This window comes from Erpetoichthys calabaricus, chromosome 10, assembly GCF_900747795.2.
Source record: "Erpetoichthys calabaricus chromosome 10, fErpCal1.3, whole genome shotgun sequence".
NCBI classification, from domain to species: Eukaryota; Metazoa; Chordata; class Cladistia; order Polypteriformes; family Polypteridae; genus Erpetoichthys; species Erpetoichthys calabaricus.
The window spans coordinates 73,753,326-73,772,931 of NC_041403.2; the positions used below are offsets into that span (position 1 = coordinate 73,753,326).

Genomic DNA, 19,606 nt, shown 5'->3' on the forward strand with positions numbered 1-19,606 from the left:
AGACAAAGAAATGTAATGTTTTCAACATACCAACTTTATTGCTTTTGTGTAAGTACAAGCTCATTCAGAATCTGATTCCTGAAACACATTCCAAAAGCCTGGGGCTGGAGCTGGGCCACAGTTCCCACAGTGTTATGTCACCTTTCCTTTTCATAACATCATGTAACTGTTGGGGGACTGAGAGCACCAATTTTTCTAGTTTCAAAGTGAAATTTTTTCATTCTTCCTCCAATCAAGTCTTCAGCTGCTTAAATGTCTGGAATTTTCACTGCCGTAATTTGCACTTCATAATGCGTCACACATTTTCAAAGGGAGATAGTCCGGACTGCAGGTATGCCAGTCCAGCACTGACACTGTTTAAGAAGAATTACAAATGTGGCTTGGTGTTGTCTTGCTGATATAAGCAGAGATATCCCTGAAAATCCCTGAGATGTGTCTTTTGAATTGCAAGTTTTAAGGTGGTCCCTTTTTTCTTTTGCCTAGGGAACACAATGTCCATTACTTTCATAAACAATCTGAAAGGTTGGCTCATCCATCAACAGCACGTTTTCACTGTGCTTCAATCCATTTCAGATGACCTCAAGCCCACAGACATTGACGACATATGGTTACCACTGGGGTACATCCTTAATTTAATGTAGTGCCCTGTGAAGGACTGAATTCTATGGGCATTCAGTATTAATTTCTGACCTTGTCCTTTATAAACAAGAGATTTCTGTGAATCCCCTGAATGTTTTAATAAAATTCTGCATTGAGAAATGTTTTTGAACTAGATTATTTTATCATTGGCAAATTATCAAACCTCAACCCATCATTGATCACAAACAGCTGAGCCTTTTTATACCTAGGTGTGAATAGTGTTACCTGTTCAGTACATTTCTTGAACATTCACAACTTTCCTAATTTTACATTTCCTTGTCCCAACTTTTCAGTAACATATTGCATGCACCAAATTGAAAATGAGTGTGTATCAAAAAAAAAAACCAAACACAACATTTTTCAAAGGAACATTTTTAATATTATTTGTTTTTAATTTAGGTCAGTTTTTTTAAAACCAATTTTTTCTGCCTATTAAATATTTTTTATTGTCCTAACTTTTTTTTTTTTTACCCAAAAATTTATTAATGAATTAGCCAAGAGAGAGTCAAAAATATGTAGAGTGACAAGATATATTAATGATATCTTTGTAATCAATACCATTCATCTTTTCTCACTAGAACGAGTGACAAATAAAATTAAAATTTGCCATGTACAAACTGGATAAATATTCAATAAAAAACAAAAAACGTTTACCAAATAAAAAGTCTTATCTTTTTATTACAGCAAAAGATAGCATTATGTACAGCGACAAGCTCAATGATTACACATAACATACCCGAATCTCATTACATCCAAAAATTAAACACAAAGAAATGTTTAACCTGCTTTCATTACATTCACTACTCATAAACTCACATTTCAAAAAAATTAAACTAAAAGCATAACTGTTTTAAGTATGTGGAAGGTAGGAAGTTATCAGCACCATTACTTTTTTTTTTTTTTTTTTTTTTTTTTTTTTTAAAGGCTTTTTTTGCAAATAATTTTAGCACATATTAATCGGCATACCACCTCAACCATTCTAAAAAGGTAGTTTTAACATCAGGGTTTTTAATATTAGGTAGCAATGGTATTGGGAATGACTAAATAATGGAATACCAAAGATATGCAATGTACAGACAATGTATCTGCAGAACAAATTTGTGTGTCATAATCTGAAAATATTACTTAGGCACCAAAGATTTCTTTCTGACTTTTCAAATCTTACCAATTCAGTTGTACATCCAAGATTTTGTTTATAACGCTTGTCATGAACTGAACTGAATCAATGTTTCAAAAACAAATTTCAGCTTCATAAACATTCTGTAGAAACATGTGAAAATATCATTTTGTATAACTGAACATTGTTTGTCTACTCAAAAAATAACCATAAAAATGATCCTGGCTCTCCAAATTATTTCTTTTTTCCAGTGTGGAAGAAATTCCAAAACATCTACAATGAGCAATAAGGTTTACATTAAATTCTATCCTTCTGTTATGAAAATACTATCACTCTAGCTCATTCTAATATAAGGCCATTTACAGTTCATGCAAAGTCTGCCTAAGGTACTACATAAAGAGAACATTTTTCTCTAGCTGGCTAAGTGTTTTCTTGTGATTTGAGGTACAGGTTGTTGTTTTGGTAATGAATTCACAATTTAGATGTTTAATTGGACCATTATACTACCAGGATGATAAACAGCTTTATATTTAATATTATGTATGCTTAAGCCATGTCAAAGTTGAAACTGAGGAAAAACACTGTTACATATTGTGACAATCTTATTATGAATCCTGTGATGCAGAGTTCTTGGTTAATTAATTAAAATTGGGACTCCCTAAGTGCCATTTTTCTGTAGCATTATTGGACGTATACTGTAGGTTACATAATTGCCTTAGGTGTCAAGAAGATATTGATATAAAAAGGGATGATAAAGTTGGTATGCATCAGTTTTGTTTTTAATAAAATATATATTCACTTTCTCTCTTTTTTTTTTTTTTGGAATTTCAATACAGTTTGTATCTCCAGTCTTCATGACGCTGTTTGTGTTACAAGTATAGGAACTTGTTCCTGTGTGGAAGATACTTCAGGTATTGAGGTCACTTCTACCATGCCAGCACCAGTTCTTGGAACATTTGCATTCATTATGTGTCTTTGCAAGTGTTTGATCCAATCCTCCTGAACAGACAGTGGGCCTTGGAAGACGAGGTCACAGAACCTATAGGAAAAAATAAAGAAATCACTGTCATGAAAGTCTTGCATTGACATTTTTCATGGCAGTCTGAGCCATTACCTATAAGATAAAGTATAACATCTCTTTTTAGCAGCAAAACTGTAACAGTTAATGACAAAACCAGTTTAAAGGTTCTAAAGTAAAAAAGATTTTTCAGTACTGTTCTTTAGAATGAAAAGTCCTGCTCAAATATAAACACTTTCTGAATTTTAATGCAACATGAAAACAAGTAATAATGTAACAATCCTTCACTTGAAAAGAAGCAGATGTTAATTTATTATGATATATTTCACATAAGACACCATGTTCAAAAGTTCAGTATATCTAAATGAAGAGAATCAAGCAAAGAGTTCCAGAAAAAGATGAAAACATTTGCAGTTTTTTCTTTATACATTTGAGGGTGTAGCCTGCAGACTAGAATTGTGTTCTTTAGAAACTACAGCTCCAATAACATTTTTAAATCTGTTTCCCTAAAGCTCAAGGCAGAAGTATTACGATAAAGAAAATGTGCCAGTAAATGAAAGGTGCTTTTAAAATGCTGACTTACAGTTCAAAATAAAAATATCTGAGGGAAGCCCTTGAACAACACAATGTCATAGTAGACACAGGCAACAGGATGTCTTCTCTGTCTATAAATGGGCTTCAAGCTAACAACCAGTTTTAAACACATAACTCCAAGAACTGCAAATTATTCTGACCAACACATATGTAAATGGTGGTATACTGTGGCCCTTACACTTGACTGTCCAAAAGGGAAAAAGTAACATTTTTACAATGTCTATAGGCAAATACAAGAAAGAGAACACACCAATCTTCTACTGGATAAAGCAAGTTCGGATAATGAATGATTGTATGCATGGAACTTCACTAATGAAACAATGTCTTATACACAAACACAAAGTAAATATTTTTTTAATGCTCCTACTTTGCTCTAGATGCTATCATAATCTGTTCTGGCACCGTGTAACCATGATTTGGACCACAAGTAAGAAAGTCAATCAATGAAAAAATGAAAACTTTTCATTTACAAATTGTTATTTCAGAACAATGTAAGAAGTTTAATGCTTTAACCAGTGTACAGAATGCTCAACTTTAGTGAATCTTCTATGATAGGGGTCCCCAACTCCAGTCCTGCAGGGCCATGGTGGCTGCAGGTTTTCATTCTAACCTTTTTTTTTTAATTACTGATCTATTTTTGATGCTAGTTAGCTTCTTTTGAATTAACTTTAATGGACTTGTTTTTAAAGATTTGTTCCCCTGAAATTCTTCATCATTCCTCTGAATTGCTTCATTTCTTTCCTTAAATGGCACCCAAACAGAAATGAAATATGAAGTGAGTGAGTCAAAAGAAGACTAACTAAGTCAGGGCCTCAAACTCCAACCAGTTAACTTAATTTGGTGCCAATTCTTGTTGATAATTAAGCCTGTTCTGTAATTCCATGGCTTGTTGCTCTCATTGTGCAATAGCATACATTTCTGATATTGTTGATTTTTTCTTTTCTAAAAGCACTGTTAAAATGTTTTGGGGATCTGACCAGATCAACATTCCCAAGACCTTTATCTTTCTTTATTTTCAGATATTGTATGACTGACAGAGTTTGCTGGTCATGTTTTGGCTCATTTTGTATCTTGTGATAGACGGCCAGGAACCCTGCCCCGCCGAGATGCCTGGAGGAAGGAGGAACTGGGAGAGCGGCACTTCTTTTCCCTGGGTACCTGGCTGGTACTTGATCCCTGGGGGACAGCACTTCTGGGACACCAGGAAGTGCTGATAAACCAGGGATGGTTTATGCCCGGAGTGCTTCCGGGTGCAAGGGCAGCACTTCCACCACACTGGGGAGTGCCACCGGAGGTCGGTCATCAGGCACCTGGAGCACATCCGGGGCTGTCCTTGATCCCTGGGGGACAGCACTTCCGGGACACCAGGAAGTGCTGACAAACCAGGGATGTTTTATGCCCGGAGTGCTTCCGGGTCCAAGGGCAGCACTTCCGCCACACTGGGGAGTGCTGCCGAAGTCAGTCATCAGGCACCTGGAGCACATCCGGGGCTGAATAAAAGGGGCCACCTCACTCCATTCGGGGAGCCGGAGTCGGGTGGAAGAAGGACAGAGCTTGCGGGACAGGAGTGGAGGCAGCCAAAGGAGCCAAGGACTGTGAACTGTAAATATTGTATATAATTGCTGTAATAAAACGTGTGTATGTTGGACATTGCATTGTCATGTCTGTCTGTGACCGGGCTAGCTTTTACAATCTCAATATTTTTTGGCAGCTAATCAACCTCTTTAGTGTTAGACCAGAGTATCACTCGGGCTGTAAAAACATGCTAAAAGTGTTAGTCCCGAGTGTCACTCAGGAATCTGTATAGCTGCGTCTTGCGTAAGACCTGAGGTTTACTCCGGCTATAGAAGTCAGCAAAGATGATGAATTGAATCTGTCTTCATGCACTAAAACTGAAACATAAGTGAAATTAAAAGAGATTCTGGGAATCCAGAAGTGACACTTGTGTAACTCACACATCTGCTTTATGCGGTTTATATTATTATTACTCATCACTATTATTTATATCATTATTATAATTTCTACACTTCTGACTTTGTACTTTTGGTGTAATGCACGTTTTACAGTAGAAAGATGAGATTTAATAAAAATGTCATTTTTCAAGCCAGAAAATGCAATGCTTCTTACGTTTTTTTTTTTTGAGAAAAAATGTAATGGTAAGGAGGCGAAGGAAAAAGAAACATTTAAGGAGTCTGAGTCTTCAAAAGCAAATAAATGAAAATTAGTTCAAAACAAGTTAATTAGCAGTAAATACAGGTCACTAATTAAGAAAAGGGTTAGAATGAAAACCTGCAGCAAAGGTGGTCCTCCAGAACCGGAGTTGGAGACCCCTGTTCTATGAGATCCTTCTAGATCAGGGGTCACCAAGTCTGGTCCTGGAGGACCACCATGGCTGCAGGTTTTCATTCTAACCCTTTTTTTAATGAGTGCCCTGTTTGTGCTGCTAATTAACTTCTTGTGAATTCATTTTAATTGAATTGCTTTTTTAAGATTTGCTCCCCTGAATTTCTTCATTGTTCCTCTGATTTGCTTCATTTCTTTCCTTAAATGGCACCCAAACAGAAATGAAATGTGAAGTGAGGGAGCCAATAGAAGACCAACTAAGTGAGGGCCTCAAACTCCAACCAGCTGCTTAATGAGGTGCCAGTTCTTGTCGTTAATTAAACCTGTTCTTTAATTTTGTGACTTTGTTGCTGGTCTCATGGTACGTTAGCAGACATTTCTGATATTATTGATGTTCTCTTTCTATGAGCACTGTTAAAATGTTTTGGGGACCGGAGCAGATTGACATTCCTGAGACCTTCCATCTTTCTTTATTTTCAGATATGGTATGTTGGACACCAGGGGCCTCATGTATAAACGGTGCGTACGCACAGAAATGTTGCGTATGAACGTTTTCACGCTCAAATCGTGATGTATAAAACCTAAACTTGGCGTAAAGCCACGCACATTTCCACGGCACCTCATACCCTGGCATACGCAATTTCTCCGCTCGGTTTTGCAGACTGGCGGCACCCAGTGTCAAAGCAGTGCTACTGTTCCTGTGCGGTTACCCTTTCTTTCTTAGACCCACATTCCTGATGCGGCTTTATAAATACACTGAAACTAACTGCATATTGTTTATTAGTGTAATGCATCTGATTGTAATTAACCTGTAGCAATATAATGGTCCAGGGAATAGCCATAGTATTCCAAATACCATAACTGCTTTAGCATTGTTACGCTCACTGCATCTTCTTCTTTCAGATGCTCCCGTTAAGGGTTGCCACAGCGGATCAGCTTTTTCCATATTACTCTCACTGCACCACTCAGAGTATTTATATCACTGTATCTGACTGGGGAATCACAGCAGCAGCTGATCGAAAACAGAATTATCGGTATACAGTTTCAAGCACACGCTGCCTCAGCCACAGCAAAATGCGTCAAAGCCTTTCCTGTACGGACCTCGCGTTTCACAAACAGTTTCATCCCAAGAACTATAAACGTACTCAATCAAGTGCTCCTTTTAGAACTGTTTGTACTTATAAGTACAATTACCCCACTGTAAACTTGCACTACAGTTATAATATTGCACAACCTGCACCACTTTATAAAGCGCGTATGATGACAATATCTTTTTTAAGATGAAATGCAGGAAAATATGTTGCTTATAGTATACAGATAAAACGTCATTTAAATAATCTGTATTGTCAATAATTAAACATGTGAGGACACAGTGCCACAGCGCTAGCTAGTTCACGGATAGCTCCTGCCTTGCGCTGTATTATTGCTGGTGCTGACGTGACACTGGAAGGATACATGAATAGAATAATTAAACATGTACTACGAAGATATTTCAATGTTCCTTAATAGTTTTGAAGAATCGGTGTTCTAAGCTTACAGATGGCTTGACGTCTATTACAGAGCTGATTGTGTGGCGATTGGGTATTTGGAGAAAGAAAAGTAAGAACAGGAATTGGAGGTTAGTACGTTTGAAAGAGACAGTACTTCTGTAATAAATTATTTCATCGAAGGTAATGCATGGCGCAGCAAGTCTCTTGCGTGAGATATGAACAATCACTGCACCACCATGTTCCCATGTTTAATAACATGCTTTCATTCCTATCATCATGAAAAAGATATCACATATACATCTCAGTATTTTAATTATTCAGAGAGCTGTAATATCACGAATGTAATGGATTCTGTGTCCTGTCGGAGAAAGAGAAAGAACGGAAGCACGTAGTGATTCATACACATAGAGCACATAGAAGATCAAACACAGAACAAAGCATTTAATGTGCTACTTTAGTTACGATGGGATTTGAGAAACTGGTAAAATAAACGATTTTAAGATGAAGTTTATGATGTTCTACTTTAATGACAAAATAAACTACTTGATTAAAGTGGAAATTTCGAGATTAAAGTTGACATTTCGTGCTTTTTTCCCCACTGTGTGCCTATTTTTTTCTCTGTACCCTAATAAGCTTTCATATGACACTCAGATGGTCTGCTACGAGTCGCCTTTTCACGCCGACTTTGATATGTGACAACTTCTTTTTTATTTCGGGCACTGTGCGACTTTGTGAACTTGAGCCTTCGAGTTTCTCCGACACTATGTCACTCGATCAACTTTATTTTGTTGATTATACCACTGTTTAAACCAACAAATAGTACGTTTTTCCTTTGCCTCCACTTGGTATTTGCTGAAATTCTTATATTTTCCCCCCATGTTTTTCCCATTGTCTTTTCACAGAAGGCTATTTATATCGATTTGCATATTCAAAGAGGCATAATTCTGGGAGGAGTTGGGGTGGGACAGAAGGCACGTGCACGTGTGTTACTTTTCACGCTGATCGGGATTTATGTAGTGGAAGAACGTGAAAGTTTGCGTACGTACAGATTCCTGCATCTGGATTTTTCTGTGCGTATGCACACTCCTGCTTTTGTGCTTACGCCATGTTATAGTGTGAGTTCTACGCACGGCGTTATACATGAGGCCCCAGTTGTTTTGGCTCATTTTGGATCTCATTATTGTCTGGCTGCTAATTAAGGAAAAAGAAACAATTAAGGGGTCTGAGTCTTCAAGAACAACTCATTTAAAAGTAGTTCAAAAGAAGTTAATTACCAGCAAAAACAGGTCACTCATTAAGAAAAGGGTTAGAATGAAAACCTGCAGCCACGGTGGTCCTCCAGGATCGGAGTTGACAACCCTGTTCTAGATGGTAAAGCACCTTGAAATCAGCATGCAGATTTAGAATGGCACAGTTTTCTGTTAAACAAATCAAAATTGGCTCCAGAAATCAACCACAGTGCACATCTAATTTTTGTTTTCCTCTCCTCCATTGTCAACTGGTCATACTTCATTAACATGAGTTCACATTACCACAATTTTATTTTTATTTACCTATTCTGATGGGTTCTGGTTTACTGTTTATTTAGCTTCTGTTCAGTAAACAGCAATATACAAAAAAAAAATAGCAGAGTTGCTTTGTATGAAACAGCAGGATTTGTTGCATAAATGTGTGTTATGCTGTCTATTTAGTATACTAAGCACGACACAGTGTGGTGTTATGGGTCCACAGCTCTCCTGCCGAAGGCCGTTTTTATTTAAATAAATAATCGCCGCGCTCGCGGCTTAGCGAGGGGGCGTGGTGGCTATAGTAAGCCGCAGGGCGATCTGCAGTGTGGGCGTTTTTCACCTAAGTGCACAGGTGAGAGACTGCCCACATCCGTGATCGTTCCTGTGGCTAATGGGCTGCAGCTGCTATGTCCTCTCTGCATATAAAGAGAAGCGCGAGTCAGTTAGGGAGGAGTAAAAAGAAAAGAAGTCGAAGGAAAGAGAGAACGGGAGGTTGTAGGAGAAGACAGGAAGCAGGTGGAGAAAGCCGGTGTGAGGAAGGAGAGCGAGCGAGCAAGAGCAGGCTCGCATATGAGAAAGCAGGCAGCTGGGAGGAGAGCCTACAAGAGGAGTGTTTGGCCGACACTCAGTGGGGCTGAAAGAAGCGGTCGCTCCAGCTGAGCGACTAAGTAGCTGGAGTGACCAGTAGAAGTATCGACTTGGCCGTTGCTAGGAGCGGGAGTCGAGGAGGCTTTGGGCAGGTGTAGCCCCAGCGTGAGCATCTTGGCCGCTGTGAAATATCCCAAGTCTCGGTCCGGTTGGGAGCCCGACGAAGCCAAGGAACGGAGGGCTATCGGACCTGTTTGAAGGGCAGCTGATCCTGCAGGTAGGCGACTCTCCTGTAGAGCAGACCAGATGGGCGTAGCAGGGGAGCCGCCATGGAAACGGAAGACACCGGGTTTTTGATTTTAACATTACTTCCTGTACTATTTTACCTCATGGTTTTTAGAAGAGTTTTCCTGATGGATTTTAACCTCCACGTTTGTTCATTTGGTTTTTCACGTTTCATTTTATGGATTATTTATTTAATGAAGACATTTTGAACTGCACTGTTGCACTTTTGTTTTGGATTGTTTAATAAAAGCACTTTTGCACAATTATATATCATCCCCTTGCTCAATTGTTTATTGCCTCACTGTCTAGCTCATCGGTGACATTACCAATGGTGTTGGGTTCAAGAGTTCCCTAACAGGAGATGGGAGCATATTGCAGAACCCACATTGTCACACACAGGCAAAGTATTTATATGTGACAGAATGGCATATTTTGAATTTTCTGAAGTGTACTAAAACTCATGCATCTCTTGTGTCTTGATTGCCAATTACCTTTTCCATCTCAACTAAATTTCCTTAATACATCTCTTCTGCGTGCAAGCCTCAAGATGTGTGTACATTACATATATAGTCAGGTCCGTACGTATTTGGACAGTGACACAATTGTCATAATTTTAGCTTTGTACACCAATACCATGGATTTGAAATAAAGTAATCCTTATGTGATTGAAGTACAGACTTCCAGCTTTAATTCAAGGGATTTAACAAAAACATTGCATGAGCTGTTTAGAAAAGACATTTTTATAAATGGTCCCTATATTTTCAGGGATTCAAAAGTATTTGGACAAACTAACATAATTATAAATATAATGCTCATTTTCAATATTTGGTTGAAACCTCTTTACAGTCAATGACTGTCTGAAGTCTGTAACCCATGGCCATCTCCAAATGCTGGGTTGTTACCCAGATGCTGTTTTTGTTGGACTTTCTGCCATCAGTTTTGTCTTAAGCAAATGACATGCATGTCCAGTTGTGTTGAGGTCAGTTGATTGACTTGACCACTTCTTTGCTTTGAAAAGCACTTGACTTGCTTTCATAGTTATGTTTTGGCTCAATGTCCTTCTGTACTGTTAAGCACTGTCCTATCAGTTTTGCAGCATTTGGCCGAATCTGAGCAGATAATACAGCCCTGTACACTTCAGAATTCATCCTGCTGCTTCTGCCAGCAGTCATATCATCAATAAACACTAGTGACTGACTTCCTTTTGCAGCCTTGCATGACCATGCCGTAAAACTGCGTCCACAATGTTTCACAGATGATGTGGTGTTCATCGGTTCATGTGCCATTTCTTCTCTGCTCCATACTCTTCTCTTTCCAACATTCTGGTGTATACTGATCTTAGTTTCCTTTGTCCAAAGAAAGTTGTTCCAGAACTAGACAGGTTTTCAAAAATATTTTCTGGCAAAATCTAATCTCTCTTTCCTATGTGTGAAGTTTACCAGTGATTTTACACTGTGTGATAAACTCTGTCTTTACTTTCATGAAGTCATCTCTCGATTGTATACTTTTGCAATGATAGGTCTACCTCCCAGAGAGTGTTTTTGTTTTGACTAAATGTTGTGAAGGGGTTCTTCTTCACCAAGGACAGAATTCTGCAGTCATCCACAACATCTTGTCTTCTGTGGTTTTGCAGACCTTCTGGTATTGCCGAGTTCACCAGTGTGTTCCTTCTCTTTTAGAATGTAACAATTGGTTGATCTGAATACTCTGTGTGTTTCTGCTCTCTCTCTAATGAGTATGCTTTGTTTTTTCAACCTAATGATGGACCATTTTTACTTGCATAGACACAGTAGCTTTTTGGACCTCATATTGAGAGTTCACAGTGACATCTTCCAAATACAAATTCTACACTTGGATTCAATTCCAGACCTTTTATCTGCTTAATAATTAATGAAATAATGAGGGAACTGCTTCCACCTAGCTATGGAACAGGTTGTCAGTCAAACGTCCAAATAGTTTTGATACCCTGGAAATGGGGGACCATGTATAAAAATTGCTGTCATTCCTAAATGGCTCATACAATATTTTTGGTAAATCTCTTAAATTAAAGCTGAAAGTTTACATTTCAATCACATCTTGATTGCTTTATTTCAAATCCATTATCGTGTCCATTGTACACAGCCAATTTATGAAACTTGAGTCACTGTCCAAATACTTATGGACTTGACTTAATATATAATAATTTCTCCATTGAAACTTTTGTCAGTTGCCACGGAATTTCAAAATTCATAGTAAACTAGCTAAATTATGCTAGTTGCAGCTAGGGCTGGACAATAAAACAATTATAAACAATCAAACTGCAATGATGGTCCTCCGTCTGTTTTTTTTATTCTTCTGCTGGCTTTAAACCATAACATTGATGTATACATTTTGTACAAAAATTAAATTAGCATTAAGTTAAAGCACAGTATTCTTAAACTGTGTGTTCCCTATTCAAACATGCCTGTAAGTTCTTAATTTTTATACAATTTTTTGGTATATTTGTATAATTGTTGTTGTTAATTATCTCATAAAACAAAATGTTTCTTTTTTATTTAATTACATTATAAAAACATCTCTTTATTAAAAAAAAAAAGTTTTATTGTGATGGCTCAAATGTTGTGGTAAAAGCAAAAATAAGAACTTAGTTTTTTAAGTCCCTCTGCCACTGTAGGAAAGTGCAAGTGACATCAAATAACTAATACCTTTAAAAGTAAAACAAATGGAAAGTCATTTTAAACAGCACAAACAGCAAAAATGAACCACTTCTGGATACAGTTTCTGTGTCATTTTAAAGGGCCTGGATAATGTTGAAGTCTACATTAGTTAACTATTAATGTCTTCAAAAAGTAAAGCAGGTATAAATTTACTTTCCAATGAACAAGTTAATCTGAAGGGAAGTCCTTGAATTAATGGAAAGGGGGCATTACTTAAACATTTAATCTTAGTATAGGCTCTTCAAAGTATCAACCCAGATTTCTAAAAAATGTGTTCCTCGGGTGTACTTGATTAACTGTTTCATGCTTCTCTGCAAAGTTTTTAAGTTCTATATGTTATACCTGTATTTTTCTTAACTTTTAATCCCTATTAATCACCATTCATTTTTCTGCAATCGTTAAAATGCTTCATCAAACTCCAAAACTCTTGCATTAAACATTTATTAGTTGCAACATTAAGTGTTATTTAGAAATAGTTTTGTGTGTTTGTTTCGTGCAGATCAGTAACTTAGTGATTAGTGGTGAAACCGTGTAACTGTGCATGAAGTTTGCTTTTGAATGTTCATGAGATATTTGTGTGCATTTTTTCTACATTAACTAGTTACCAAGAGCAAGTAAGTGGGGCGGACTGATTTCCTGTCCAGAGTTTGCTGTAGTCTAGCGTACAACATTCCAGGGACAGGTTTCAGCTCGTTGAACATGTTTGAAATTGGGTGAATGTGTTTGCTTTTTTGCAAACAGTATCAAACTATTTCCTACAGCTTATTCTGTAGAATTAGACTTTATTGTTCCTAGTCAATATAAAAAAAATGTTTCTTTGCCTGCTTATTGTTTTAATTTCATCTAATCTTTCAAACTGTACGTTCAACCTTTATCTTAACATTGGATAGTAGGTGAGTTGTTCACTTGATTCCTCTGATTTTCTATACTATTAATTTATGGTAATGACCAAAATGAAAAGAATTGCAGAAAAACAAAACACTTCATTTTTCCAAATCAGATCAGTTTAAAAGTTGCTACATAAAATAATTATTAATTTAAATGTTTCTTATTAACATGATTACTTGTGTTTCCACTAACTATACAAAGATACGCTGCTTTAGTAAACTGCACTGGTATACATACATATGTCCACTTTGTCAGGAAGTTATAAAAATATTTTAAAAACTTGATGCTTAATACAGTACATCAATTCATCAAATTCTGAACTTTGATTTTTAAGAGATGAAGAAACTAGTGCACCATGTACAGTATAGCAAGAAAACTGCCCCGTGTATGACTCCTGGAATGGACTGTTGAAGTTGTGTATTGTCATAAATTGTATTTGTTGTGAAGATATATTTGGCATGAAGGTACTGTATATACAAATACATACATACATACTGTATATATAAACATACATACTGTACATACATGAGAAGGGGTCAAAAAAGTTTGAATCTAACTTATTAAGACAATTTTCAAAATAATAATCCTGAACACAGAAGCACTCATTATAGTGCTCAGAAAGCCACAGTGAAACAAAGTGTTCTGTCTTGCTTATGCAGTCCCCCTTCTGTAGTTGACTTGAGGTCTTCATCATTGACATAGAACATGCCACAGATGTAGCACCTGAGATTAGGGAACATATGGTTGTCACACAAGGAAGGATCTCAAAAATTGGGTAAGTCACAGTTTTGCAAAACAGCAATTTTTGCAGTGTGAATGAAGGCATTATTTTGAGGCAGAAAGGTCAACATCTTTCCCCATGACTTTTCCTAAATGACTGCCGCGAATACCAAAGCAAATCATCAAAATATTGACCAGTTATAGGGAGCCTCTTAAGTGTTATAACATATTTGACTACACCCTCAGGATCTTAAAAAATTGTGACGAGAGCAGCAACTCACAATTCATTTTTTTTTAAATCAATTAGTTGGTCAGTTACTATTTCAATTAAAAAAATTAATCAAGGGTTTTAAAAAATGCAATATTTGTTCAAAGTGCAAGCATTTAATTGAAAAATGAAAGATTTATATTGTTTCAACAATGCTTTCATCTACAGCAATAATAAAAGTATGCTCTAAAATTAAATTTACCAGAAAAGTGTATAAAAGCAAGTCTTGTTACTGAGTTTAAGGTCTAGCCTAACAGTTTCATGGCTGCTGTTGTTGATATCAAGGGGATGAAGGCTGAAATCACTGTTAACCATCAATAGAAGTTTCCTTGAGTATATTGCTTGATTTTATCATATGGCAGCAAAGACTGCAAGATGAACAGAGTGTCATGAACTTGAAACCTCCTCTTCTTTAAGCATAACACTAAACAACAGCCTTAATTATCATCTAAAGAAATATTTTGCTAAAGACATTTTGTATATTGTTGATGTCTCTGGATTTTACACTGTTAGATAAGCATTTTGAGCTGCCAGAAGGAAATGATCCTGAAAGTGCTAATTTAATATCCCAAAGTATGAGTTAGTGAGGGGGTGATCATCATTACTAATCTATTTTCTTTTCAGCTGCTCCTATCACATTTCTCCTGTACTGAAGTGGCTCACTTTTACAGATCTTGCAAAACACAGACTTCTAAGCAGCTGTGAAGTTAAAATTACTCCAGACTTATCAGTTCTTTGCTCTTTGACCCTCCACTGAATTTACATACTCAAAATGTGTCCCTGCATTAATGAAGTAATGTATGTAATAGATACATGGGCAACTAATCAATCACAAAAGTTGTTGGCAGTTATTTTTATCATTGATTGTTTGCTGAAGGCCTATACATGACACCTGATTGTAATTTGTTTGGTACTTTAGAATCACCAAGGTTCTATTATTTTAAACGTTGTCTGGACTTTGGGTAATGTATCTAACTTTCTAACCCCAGTCAAAAAAAATCTTAATTTTTTCTTAGACCAAATGGAAATCTCATGGATTGAGATTCATGTCATGATTCAGCATTCTTCTAGTGTCTAACTGTTCAAGAACAATGGACTTAACTGATCCCCACAAGACCTATAGTCTCTTCTATCTCACACACCTTTACTCCAATTCTCTGTTAAGATACACTCCATGGGTGAAATATTTTATTGTCATTGATGTAGAAGATATGCCAGAGTTTGCATCATCTTCAAGCAACATCCGGCCACAACATAAATCTGCAGCCTATCTCTTCACTATATAGCATATTAAAGGGACTGGTCTTTGTATAAAATGGTTATGTAAGAACGCACCTTTAATGACATGTTGTTCTGTTAAATTAGAAATTTCAATGATAGCATTTTACTTGATTTTGTGTTTTTTGGCATCCATGTTGACTTGACAAAAAAAGCTCTATAAACTAAGGATGCTATGAAATGGTTTTTCAAGGCCGACATCGATCACTGATTTCATTTTACTTTATTGGCCAATTCCGATACTGTTTTTTTTTTTTTGCATTATCGTTTTGAAAAACTTTTTACACCAAGCTCCTGAATAGCCAGATGCATAGAAGCCTTATGTTCTATATTAAGGTGTATTTTTATAATTAACCACTTGTGTTAACTGTTCGTTTTTTATTAACAAAATGAAATTCTGTAGGCATTATTGTTCAGTGGCCATAAAAATACTAAAATAAATAAAATGTTATTAAAATAAATACTTTAATAAAATATGTACAAAAATATATACTGTATCTATAATATATATTGTACAAAAAGAAAATAAAATGCTTCTCATTAATTACTAGTTGTTGTATTATTTTGTTTGTGTAATGTACCTATTTGAAACAAGGCTTACCTAAAAAAAAGTTTTCACCATATCACTAACAAATTAATTTATATTAATACATTTACATATACAGTATATACTGTATATATATATATACTGTGTATATATATATATATATATATATATATATATACAGTGGAACCTTGGTTTGCGAGCATAATTCGTTCCAGAAACGTGCTCGTAGTCCAAAGCACTCGTATATCAAAGTGAATTTCCCCATAAAAAATAATGGAAACTCAGATGATTTGTTCCACAACCCAAAACTATTCATATAAAAATGATTAATACAAAATATAAAGTAAAAATACATAAAACAAATTAACTTGCACTTTACCTTTGAAAAGAATCATGGCTGGTGTGAGTGAGTTTCTAAACTCTTGTGGGATTGCACCCAACGGGACGACACGCGGAAGAGCGTCCCAAAGCAATTGCAGTCTCCCAGCGCTGAAGCAGTTCTCTGTAAAAGCGAATCCGAAAAGATCACGGACATGCTATAAGCGCCTGCCGTCAATGGGTGATACAAGGAACAAGGAACGTTATACATGCGCAGGGCCCTGCCTGACTGCTGTGTCTGTGTATAAATAACTGCGCTGTTGCTGTTTCAAGCTGAATAAAGCTTGTGCTGCTAAAGTACTGAGACTCAGCTTAGTGTTTTAGGGTGCAAGACGGGGACTCGCACGTCACAGCACAGACGCGCGCGCGAGCACATACACACACACACACGAGCGCGCGCGAGCACACATACACACACAAGCACACATACACACACACGAGCACGCGCACACAGTCACAATGCTAATGCTGTAGTAAACACTATACGCTCGGTGAGGCATGCCGATTCAGACAGAGAATAGGAGACGATTGCCCACAATCCCGCAGTGAGAGAGAGAGAAGAACTAGCAGCTCAGTTGTGATCACATGACTCTCGGCAGACAAACTACTCGTACTGCAAGACCTCGCTCGTTTATCAAGTGAAAATTTATTAAAAATTTTTGCTCGTCTTGCAAAACACTCGTAAACCAAGTTACTTGCAAACCGAGGTTCCACTGTGTGTATATATATATATATATATATATATATATATATATATATACACACACACACACACACACACACACATATATATATATATATATATATATATACATACACACACATTATATATATATATATATATATATATATATATATATACACACACACACACACACACACACACACGCACAGTCAATGAATTGATATTGGCAATTACACATTGCTTAAATGTAAATATACATGTATTTATAGGTTTACTTTATTTTAAATCATTAATTGCACTACAGCTTTTTTGCTGTTAAAATATACATTTACTAAATTTATACAGGTGTGTTTCTTTCAGTATATGGGGTAAATATTTATAATTTTTGAGGTGTTATTATAAATATGGAATACCATTTTAATTATGTAGTACTTGCTTCTTAGCAAAACAAGCTGTATGACACACATCAACAAATAGTAAACACAGCATAAATCTTTAAAAAAGCTGCAATCGTATCAAAACTTCATAAGTTGTTTATCGAGAAGACACAAGACTAATATGCTTAATAGGTTTATAAGTAAAAGATACATTTTGCTACTAAGCTAAAAAGCCTATCATTTACTAATCAGCAATTTCAAAATCTTCTTTACCTTTTCTTTTTCCCATTAAAAATATAAGCAGCTTCACTTAAAACAAGCTTGCAGTCCAAACTGAAACTAAAAAGGCTTGAATTAAAGTAGGTTTTCTTGCTGTTTGACTAACTGCACAGGATGACTCCTCTAATTCCCTTTTCTCAGATAATTGTTCCAATTTCTTCAATGTGAAGGATAATATTCCAACTGAATCTCACTCTCTGCTATACTGAAGATTCCGTACTGCTAAAACAACCCTCGACTTGCTGCTATTTGATTGCGCTGCAGGAAATTTGCTGCAATAAATAAATAAATACATTTTAAAAAAGATGCTACTGGCTCAACTACCTTACTATCTTGTGTAGAACAGCACTGCAACTAAATTACCTTAAATTATCATAATGCTTAGAAAAGCAAGAGAGGAAACAATCGGCTTTTGTGTTTAGCCAATTTACTGATCACTAACCAAGATTTTTTTAGTGAAAATTGGCCAATTTAGATTGGCAGCCGATTGATTGCAGTATCCCTACTATAAATCACAAATGAGAATCTTTGAATTCACATATTTTTGTACATATTAGCTCATCTTTCACCACAAACAAGCATTCTAGAGTACCCCTTTCAGGTTGAGACTGAAACCATTTTGATCAAACCTCTCCCACAAACACATACACACACATATATACGGGGTGTGATCAAAAAATATGGTGAATGCTTAAACTGAAAGAAAAATATTACAGTAAAAGACAAATTGTCATGACCACCCAATCCCCCCCAAATGTTTACCTTTCGAGGTCATTTTGACTTTGGGGAAGAGACAGAAGTCGCACGGAGCCAGATAAGGTGACTAAGATGGATGAAGACACACCCTTATGTTTTTATTTGAGAGAAATTGCTGTACCTGAAGTGATGTGTGACACAGAGCATTGTCAAAATTTCATGTTAATGCGTTGTTTGCGATCCATGATTACGTCACACTTTAAAACACACCTTCTCTTAATCGGAGCTCACAACCGACTGACTACACCAAACAAGTTGAAACTTGTCACCCACTGTTACTATGGTTCGTCCTGCCGCTTCTCGTATTGAAGATCCCTGCCTTTCCACTGGATGACACTCGACAGCAACAATCACCATATTTTTTGATCACACCTCATATATAAGAAACTACATACCTCTAATGCACTGTAATAGATCAGTCTCAGGTTTCCTGGAACTTTAAATGTAAATCACAGTTTGGGTCTATAGGGACACCTGGATATACTTGAGGGACTTTTTAAGAGAACAAAAAAATACAACCCAGAAGCTTAAGAGCATCTACCAGTGTCATTGCTGGTGAACTTGGAGTCAAGAGAGCAGGTGATGATAACAGCTCACCTGGCAGGAGGAACAGAGACCAGAGGTGTTTTTTTTGCCACTCCTCTTTGAAACAGAAATAATGCATTGCTTTAAAGCATTTTTGTATAACCTAATTTTCTTTCTTTGCTTTATTGCTTGTTTTAAAGACTATGATGGCTCAGTACAAATGAAGTGGATCATGTGTAGTATTGTCATCCGCTGACTTGAACACATGTTGGTCACAAAATGGGTGTCGGTCTGTGGGTCTGGTGTGGAAAACTGGTATGTATACTTAAATGGAGCCTCGGAGGCTGGATGCCGGTGCATGTAAGGCAAAGTTTCTCAACCACCGGGTCAAGCCATTGTAATCACTGGATCATAAATGGGTCATCAATGCGGTCGACAGCGTTGCATGATGTATTTTCCCGTTTCTAATTATGCTCGTTTCCCCCATCTGGAAAACCTCACCCGCTCTTCCAATTGTGAATGTTTCACCAAGGAAGACCATCACTAATGTCTGTTTTGTCAGGGGGAGACAAACCCAAATCTACCAAATGCATTTGTTTCCATAAGAGGGCAGTTTGCAATTGCTAC

General features: G+C 36.6%; 1 protein-coding gene across 4 annotated transcripts in view; it reads right to left on the reverse strand.

The window, feature by feature from the left end:
• Window positions 1-1,288: 1,288 nt before the first annotated feature.
• znf644b (zinc finger protein 644b) overlaps window positions 1,289-19,606 on the reverse strand; it is a 127,763-nt gene continuing 109,445 nt past the window's right edge. For all 4 annotated transcript variants that reach the window (XM_028811430.2, XM_028811424.2, XM_028811426.2 and 1 more), the window contains one exon: window positions 1,289-2,795. In XM_028811430.2, coding sequence (XP_028667263.1) covers window positions 2,609-2,795 — 187 coding nt within the window. In that variant the 3' untranslated portion in view covers window positions 1,289-2,608. The remainder of the gene's footprint in view (window positions 2,796-19,606) is intronic.